Below are 9,165 nucleotides of genomic sequence, written 5' to 3' on the forward strand. Positions count from 1 at the left end.
GATGCCTGTGCTGCTGCTGCTTTTTTTAAAGGGTTAATTAACGGATTAAAAATGTATCTTTACATAACCCCTATTTAATTTGTGAAGCATGACATTTGTGTAAACTTAAATTACCTGAAAGTATGGATTGATTTGGAAAATGTTTAGTAGCGTTGAATACATGTTTTGAAAGACACATTTTAAATCACTGGTGCGTCCCTGACGGCCCTTAAACAACACACAGAACAATATATCTGGTAACAGCCACGTTTATTTTATGATACACTGCTTACAATATCATAAATACATGATTAAAAATCCTTAACCACATAACCCTAGTTGTTTCTGTCCATTGTGGGAGCTGCCTGATAATTAATCACTCGTTAAGTCAGCAAAATTAAAATTCAGTATTACTTTCATGTTTTTCCTATTGCTTTCAAATGTTACCTTCAAATATGCTATAAAAAATTCAACACGCCATTTTAGAAAAATATCAAAAAATAGAAACAAAGATGCCCCGGAAATCTTTCCACGCCCATCATCACCTCCCTTGACTCGAGTGTAGAGGCATGACATTGCCTCTACACCCCCCACCCCCGCAGGTGACATACAGTCTCTTCATCGTGGGTATTTGCTCTGGTAGAAGTGGTCAAAGAGGTCTGAAGAGCTTGAATTGATTTACTGTCCCAAAAGGAGTAACTTTCTCCATGCGTCTTCTCTGCAGATCTACCATCATTTGACACATGCAGAGTGAGGTGGGCTATGTGGTGCATGGCAACAGCCAGTCTTGCGTAAAGGACTGAAGGATCAGAAATCTGACAAAGAAAGCACAGCAAAGCACTAAAACCAAAAGCATGTAAACTCAAATCCGCACACTGGCAGGGCTGGAAATTCACAAATCACACACAGCAACTTCAGTTTCCCTCAGGAAGAAATGTCAAATAAGTATTACATGATCAATAAGCAAACGCTGTTTCGTTTAGAACTTGATTCGAATGTTGTGATGAAAGTAAATAATCATGATAACAATACGGAGTGATCAGAAAGTACTTTTTTTCATAATTAAAAAGAGCCCCATTTACAATGATAAAAGCTGTGTTCAGCCACTGATCACTTTTCTTTGTATATCTTAACCTGGACTTGGGCAGATTTTCCGCATGCAGTGATGGAACCTGATTACTCCGAGTCTCCTCCCAGCAAGGACCACATACAAAATTAAAAATAAAACGTTGAGCTGAATTGACCTGAGCACCATTGAAATAATAAATCACTCTACCTAACTGTAAAGCTACAGAGAAAGTGTAGAAATTCCTCTGGAAACACAAACACATTCTGGTTAAGTAGTAGCACTGCTTTGTGCTTAAACTGGGACGTGCCAAGAGTGTCCAGGCACTTCACAGTCAGAAAAAAGCCTGGCACAGAGAGTTAGAAACTACAGTATGACCTTCATAGACTACAACCATGCATGGATAAACTGGCCTCTCCATCCTGCACCGGTTCTTCTACATACAAGGGTTAAATACGCACAAAGACACAAACAATTCACAGATTAAAAACAACATTAAATGAGTCTCTTCTGACTGCCACAAAACAGTGTTATCCAGAAGCTACTGTGATCCTCTTGTGGTGTGAGGGAAGCTGCGGTCCAGAGAGGAGAAAGTTCATGGCTACAATTCAATCTGTAACCTCTGTCCAAAAACACGTGGGTAAAGAGAAGGTGAGCCAAGTTTACTGCGTGTGCTGTGTGTGTGGCAGGGAGGTGGTGGTGGCGGGAGGGGGGGGGGGAGAGATGAGAGACTGCGTCTTTACTTGCCGGCGACGCTGCTGCCGAGGCCCAGGTAGCGGGCTGCGTTCTTCACAGCGCCCTGAAGGGGGACGACGACGCTCTCCAGGAGACCTTTGAGGGCGTTGATGTTATCTGCATCCAGGTTCTGGTAGACATAGAAGAGAGAAGCAGCCACCGCCACAAGGAGCAGGAGCTTGAACAAGATGGAGAGGAAGCCTGCTTGGGCTGGAGCTTTGCTCGAAGAGACGGAGCTGCCCCCTCTGGAGAAAGACTCGGAGAAAGAGCGGGTCTCAGAGTGGACGCTGCGCTTCACACGGGACTCATCCAGCCAGTAGTCACTGGGCTGCAATGGCCGCCCAGCTGCCCCTCGGATCGGACGCCTGCAGGTCGCACTGAGCAGGGAAAAGAAAGTCAACCTTATAGGCGAGACACAAGAGTAGACCACCTGGAGCTTTTAATTCAGGGTATATGCAGGAATCCTGAAGTGAAATGTTATACCTTATAAGACCTTTTTTAAGACCCTTCCCACACATTTTAAGACCTCATCGCCACTTTGAGTTTTAACCAGTTACCTTGGCGACACACTTTATCTCACATTGACTATATACAGTATTGATTGTCCTTCCTCCTTGTCTTCCAACCGTTTGGACGCAAACTTGCATTTCCCCATAACGATCTTGTTTAACAACCGGCGTAAACGGACCTTCGCGCGCTATCAAGCAGTGAGCGTGCGATGTCCTGTTCAGATGACGTCAGATCCAACGGGATGCCATAAATAAACTACACAGAATCACACTACACACCTACGCCATGATTACATTCAGGCACACTGTAGAATACAACCTACTATATAACCTATTTATATACTTATTGAAAACAAGCTACAAAATGTGATACCTTGGAAAATGCCGTTTAAAACGTTTTAATAGCCTTAATTTTCGCTAAATTGATCAACTTTTAATACTTTTTAAGACCCCGCGGACACCGTGACCAAGAACGAGGTTCGTTATCAAATAATACGCCAAAGAAAATGTCAGAAAATTGTGGGAAAACTTCCATCCCTGTTTCTAAAAGTCCAAGTTGAGGATTTGTTTTGCAAAACCAAAACATGCTCAGTTTAATGAGTAAAGCAGAGAAAGGCACCAAAGTCTTCATATTTGAGTTGCTGGAAAAAGCATTAACTGCCATTTCTCTATGAAAAATGCCTTTTAAAATGTACAAAGTAAGGATGTGAAATTGAATTGAAAGCTCTTGGAAAAACTAAGTGAACCTTGATTCAAGATTTAAAATAATATATTATTTAATAACCAAACTTGTGTTGTCAATGATCTTTTTTATGTTCAACTTTCCAGCTTTCCAGATTCACGTCCGTTACCTCAAGGCTGTTGGTGTGCTTATTTCATTGGCGAGGATATCTTCCACCACACTCTCGCTGGCCTTCTTCGGGGTTTCCTCAGTAAGAATTTCCTCCTCCACCTCCACCACCACCACCTGTGGGTGTCATTAGAAAGGCAGTGTTAAATCAAACTCAAAATATAAGAGAGAGCTAAGATAAGAAGTACTTTATTCATCCAAATTTGGGAAATATTTGCGTTGCAGCAGCATAAAAAGACAATAAAAATGTAAAGACAAGAAATAAACAAGAAAGTAGAAAATATACATGTTGAATTTACAAATTAACAATAACAAGATTTAAAGCAAGGTATTATACATAAGTATGTGACAGATGGAATATTAAATGTGAAAGTGAATAGATAAATGTACAGTGTGATTTTATTGGATATCTATTTCTAAGATTGTAAATGGTTAAATGTCTCACCTTAGCGAGTCGCCTGCTGCTGGTTCTGGACGTAACTGGAGTTTTCCCTCGGCTCCTCACAGCCTTCTCCACCACGGGAACGGGCTCCTCAGCAATCTCCTCTGAAAACACACGTAATGTTTAAACAAACAAACAAACAAAAGTGAATAAACAACATGAGTTAAGCTTGGTCAGAGCTCAGCTTACCATCTTCCTTGTCACTGTAGTGGTCAGAGTTTGTGTTTCCGTTCTGGTTACTGTCCACCTTGGGGAGAGCTGTGACCTCTGCAGGAGCTTCAGGCTCGGCTGGAGGCTGCTCCAAAACCTTCTGCAGCTTCTTCTCATACAGCTTACGGGTGGTGGCTGTATGAAGGGGAGGAGGGGACAATAAAGGATGAATAACATGCAATACATTAATGGATTTATGTAATTTGGTTCAATTGAGTCTGATAACTTGCATCAGTGTTCGTACAGCTTTTTAAAAGTACAATTCAAGCATTTTTCCAGGTAACCAAATTAAAAACCAAGAGCCTCAAAGCAGTTTTCCTCACATCTAAATATTAACTACAAATGCAATTGTGGAAAATATAACTTTAAACAATGTCTTTAGGCCCAAAGATATCTATGCATGTTGTCACTTATTTGGCCAGCTGTTCTTATAAACACTGATTGTATGGTTTACATAAGCAATTATGTAGATTAGACACCAGATAATGTTGCAAAATCAAGCATTTTCCACATTTTATATACAAGGATATACCTAGCCTTAAAAACATCATCTAATAACCATGTTTGGAATGCAGCTGGTCAAATGTCTGAAAAAGCTTTAAGTAAATATCTGTTGGTGAAAATATGAATGTAGCGTTTACTTAAATGAGTGATTGTAACTGGATTTAAAAACACAACATATCAATTTTGAAATTAGACTAAAAACATGTCTACACAAAGTTAGATGCACTCATTTTAAGTTTACTTTAAATTAATTGCTTTGTTACTTTGATTTCAAACGTGGTAAAAACATAATGATGATAAATATATTACTTATTTCATGCCTTTGTATTAAAAAACAAAACTGCAATCTAATCCTTTATCCCATATTGGAAACGTTTTTGTTCCACAAAAGACTGAGATGGGGCTCCATGAACTCACCAACAATGGGTCCCGCTTCCACACCATGTTTGGCCAGCTGTTGTTTTAAATCTTCATCTGTGAGATCTGTCACCTCTGCTTCCTCTGAGCGAGGCTTGTCTGTCTTTTTGGTAGCTTTCTGCAAGAAAGATTAAGTTGCATATCATTCATCAACTCGTAACTTAAACGTGTCCCATCATTCAGCACCACTTCACAGTTAATACGTGAATTAACAGAACAATTAAATAAAACCTACTCTTCCAGATCGACTTTTGTTGGATACCACGGGAGTGGGCAACTCTTCATCGCTGGAGAAGGTGTCTACAGGCGGGCTCTTCTGATCGTTGAGCACCGTTAGGTTATTCAGATACAGCTGAACGTACACCTCTTTCTTATGCTCTCCGTTGGGAAGTGCCACATTGTTGGCTGTGAGCTCATTCTTCAGCTTATCCTTCGTGAGGACCGACGGATCTTCCAGGAATTCAGCCATGCTTTTTATTTTAAATCTATCGTGGTGCGCTTTTGTCTTTTCTGCAGTTTGCGCCTAAACGGAAACTAGCTCAGTTCACTTTAGCGGCTACAAACAACAACACCGGGAAACGTGACTGAACCGCGCTGTTGTCAAACACCCGACTGGCGCCAATTTAGCTCGCTAGCACAGAAGCGGCTTACAAAGTAAATACCGGGGATTAAGTGTTAGCCTGCTGGCTGTTATAGGAACAGATAGCTTTGGTATTTTTCAATCTGATCCGAGCATGTGCCGCAAACGGGAAAAATGCAAACTATCAAAACAAAAAAAGCGCTGATTTGATTGAATTAGCTTAGCTTGAAACCGGTCTACTTGTGCTCTGTCTGTCCGCGGTCTCAACAGGGCCCCAACAACAACAACCAGCCCTGCTATTGGACGAGAGGTGTCAGTAAGCTGCGCTCTGATTGGCTGGCTATGATTGGGAAGGCCACAAAGAAAGGGCAGCAGGCCGTGTGTTTACAATGGGCGTTATACATCCATGGTTAAATCCCGCATACGCTATTTACACTAGTGTCTGATTTAACTGGCGTTAGTGTTTTTAAGAAGTAGACAAATAAAAATGTACATTATTTATTTGAGTAGCATTGAGTGACGACAGAACAATGCTAATAGTGGTTAGATTGTAGTGGTTGCTAACAGGAGTTCCACCTGTGTAGCATGTTTGTAGCAAGAGTTATAATGGGTTCAGTGCATTTCTTAGATTACAATTGCAATTTTCAACCAAATGTGTTTAAACTCCACATCATCTAGTCACTTTTTCACATCATAAAAGCATTTTTAGACAGTCCTCGTGTAGTCTTTTGTCCATTATGACTGTTAACCTTTTATTATTTCCCTTCTTAAACGGTTTGTCATACTTTTGACTGTGTAGTAGGGAGGGTGGGTGTGTTAAGACTCAACACGTGTTGGTTTATGTTCAACTATCTGTTGTAAGACAAACAAATTACAAGCCCCTTTTAGACGAAGTTTGCCTCCCTTTACAGAAGAGGGCAGCATGAGCCACACTTTTCAAAAGAAATATGGGTCAAGTTTTATTGGATTTTTCAAAAACGTTTTTTCTTGTTTTAAAGTAGTAAAGTTGAGGAGACACAATAGCATCCGCACGATGACCATATGTTTTCAACTTTGTCCTGGGCGCATCTTGATACACAATCATATGTTACAGTACGAGAAGTAAAAGTAAAATCAAGAACAGAAGACGCACAATAATTCCTTTCTTCCAGTCCCTTTTTTTTGACAGATTTGAAAAACTTTATACCTTTTAGTCAGTAATAAAAGATTAAATTATAAATCAAAGCACATAATTGACAGATGATTCAATAATGAAAATATTCTAAAGTTGCAGGCCTACACACTCGCATACAGACATGGCAGTGTTTGACCTCCTGCCTGTCTCAGGCCTCTAACTCTGCGGTGGAGCCCCCCCTTCCCACCGTGGGGACAGCGGTTTGAGGTGGCACTGTGTGGCTCCCCACCTGTCCTTCAGACCTGCCTCTCTGGGGCTTTCTGGGATGCTGCTGCAGAAACCAAGCAATTGATCCCCACCTCGGCTCCAAACCACACTAAAATACAGCACTTCAAGTATAGTTCAGATTTTCCATAGTGTATTTGCCAATGGAGTGTAAGCATAAAAAATGTTGAGCCCTTGAGAAACACCTCTTAAGCTTTCTTTGTATGTAATTTATACAGAAAATAAGGCACGGGCCAAGAATCATAGAGAGTGCCTCTTTAAGCATAACAGTCATGGCCTCTGAAAAATGATCAAAGCCCGTTCTTTAATCGTCAACATTCACGTTTTCAGAATGAGTTCATTTTAAATGGAACCGCTCTACCTGACGTTGACCGGTCAGCATAATCAACGACATTTCTTGACGGATGATTGTAAAATAAATCTAGGGAACAAATGTACCAACTGGCAGGGGAAAGACAAAAAGCAAGTTACGGGGAAATTCAAGTCCAGTTGCTTCAAGGAAGTTGGATTGAGCCGTTAAATGGTAAGTTTTTGGAAAAGACGGCACATCTCAAACTAAAACATCCATGTTCTAAAAGTGTTTCTTGATCACTTAGACAAATGTTGAACACAGACTCCTTAGTAAAGTTTATCTTGGATTTCAAACATTTGTAAATCCCAATTGAGCCAACCGCAGAAGTAGCTTAGGAAAAGTCAACCTTTACCACCCAGAGGATGTCTGATCCAATTCCACTGACACAATAAAACACGTACTTAGTTATACCTAGTTATGACATTTCAGCACATCGTATGATCATCTAATGGCCACACATCTGTTGCATGGTCCAGATTTAATTATAACTAAACACACGGCTGTATATTTAATTTATTTTCATTACATTTAGTGTGACAAGATCCACATTTAGAGTTTTTACATAACCAAAGTATTTTGTTGTGCCATCCAAAACTAAGAAAAGGTGTGTTTTCCTGCACTAATCTATTAAAACAATCTCCAATCCTCAGAATATGTTATTACGCAGTGCCAAACTAATTAAGATCAAATCCTGGGCAGTTTCCTGTACAAAAGGGAGGGTAGGATGCAGGAAGTGGGAGCTGTGTAAATCAAAAGGAGCTGAGATTTGTGTGTCCTGGCCTCGAAACAGCCATCCAATAGTGCTCACACACAGTATATTTTCATCTGTTGACAATCCAAGCTCTACCTAAAGGACACAAACTTAGTTGTAGACATTTCTGTCAGAAGGAAAAATGAGACTCCCTCTCTGGCCCTTGTTGATGCCCATTTGGCCGCTTGCCTGTTTGTATCATAAGTACTCCTCCATATATTTGCATTACTATTATGATTTGGGCTTTTCCCGTTTTATTTGGCCATTGAGACAGTACAGAGCCTTTCTTGCTCATGTCCTCACTGAACTTAAGGCAAAAATTACTGTGTGTGAACTTTCAGGTAGTGAATGAGGAATCTCTGTTAAGGCTCCACAGTGAGGCACCACTGGGACGCCATGTTGGAACATTGGGGGGAAAACTTAATGTAGGCGATCCATCTCTTAAAAAAGTAATGCACTGACAGAATGTGCCTCTTCTGCAAATGCACTATAACACATTATCCACCTCTCACTTCAGGAGATCCTTCACCCTGTGTGGATAGTTAAAGCGGATGTCATCAATTATTTTAATACTCACAAGGGATCAAACTTGTGTTTCGCATATTTTTTGGGGGTTACCCGTCATAGGGCAAAACACCTTTCTGTTTAACACCAAACAACACAAATCAAAGTTAGCAAAGTAGAGCATTGAGCAGTTGAAGAGCCAGATATTTTCCACAGTAGTTAGAAATAGAGGGAATAGTGCACCACAATTCATCAGAAACTGTCCAGAAATGCATACTGGAAAAAGAAACAATCCAATGTCAGCTGACAAGTTCCCCAGATAAACATTACAAGGTGACGTCAATGTTTTTTTCAGCTTGTTTCTGTTGCGCCCAAGTGGAAGAAAATAAATATTTCCAATTTGCAATTCGAAGTAGAGCTTGTGCTATTGAGCTACTGTGCGCCAAACACAATCACAAGCCTTGCCCAAACAGAAATGTATCCACTGTTTGAATGCAGACCTGGCTCCTCCATGACAGCGCCTTCAGGAACTCATTGTAACTCTACACTTTAACAACAAAGGGGAATTTATTTGAGCCAACACAACCTGCAAACAGAACACTTTCTACAACGATACGCAGTGCAACACAGGGTCAAAATGCTAAACTCTGAACAATTTCAAAAACCTGCTCATGTTTCATCACCAGGTTGGCCTTTTTCAACGCGTCTGACACGAGTGAACCAAATGGCCAGTGGCGAAGAGAGGGCAACCTCACACAGGTGACTGCCAGACTCTTGAGTTAACAGGAAAGAAATATTTCCGTGCTTAACTTGGCTGAAGCTCTCAACAGACCTGCCTCTGCTTAGTTTTTCTGTCCGCATGGCTGA

General features: G+C 40.7%; 1 protein-coding gene across 1 annotated transcript; it reads right to left on the reverse strand.

Moving 5' to 3' along the window:
- Positions 1 to 1,744: 1,744 nt before the first annotated feature.
- tmpob (thymopoietin b) lies at positions 1,745 to 5,592 on the reverse strand. Its single transcript, XM_034085499.2, has 6 exons — positions 4,948 to 5,592; positions 4,713 to 4,830; positions 3,771 to 3,926; positions 3,585 to 3,685; positions 3,141 to 3,256; positions 1,745 to 2,157 (listed from the first exon to the last, which is right to left on the reverse strand). The coding sequence occupies exons 1-6, from the start codon at positions 5,179 to 5,181 to the stop codon at positions 1,785 to 1,787; spliced, it is 1,098 nt and encodes a 365-aa protein (XP_033941390.1). The 5' UTR covers positions 5,182 to 5,592; the 3' UTR covers positions 1,745 to 1,784.
- Positions 5,593 to 9,165: the final 3,573 nt, after the last annotated feature.

Source organism: Pseudochaenichthys georgianus, chromosome 6 (genome assembly GCF_902827115.2).
Source record: "Pseudochaenichthys georgianus chromosome 6, fPseGeo1.2, whole genome shotgun sequence".
NCBI classification, from domain to species: Eukaryota; Metazoa; Chordata; class Actinopteri; order Perciformes; family Channichthyidae; genus Pseudochaenichthys; species Pseudochaenichthys georgianus.

Excerpts from the sequence above, each read along its gene's own strand:
- tmpob (XM_034085499.2), bottom strand. The coding sequence starts at position 5,181 with ATGGCTGAATTCCTGGAAGATCCGTCGGTCCTCACGAAGGATAAGCTG. Across the intron at positions 4,831-4,947 it reads ACAAAAGTCGATCTGGAAGA|AAAGCTACCAAAAAGACAGA; the intron begins GTAGGTTTTATT and ends TCTTTCTTGCAG. Across the intron at positions 3,257-3,584 it reads GCAGCAGGCGACTCGCTAAG|GTGGTGGTGGTGGAGGTGGA; the intron begins GTGAGACATTTA and ends TGACACCCACAG.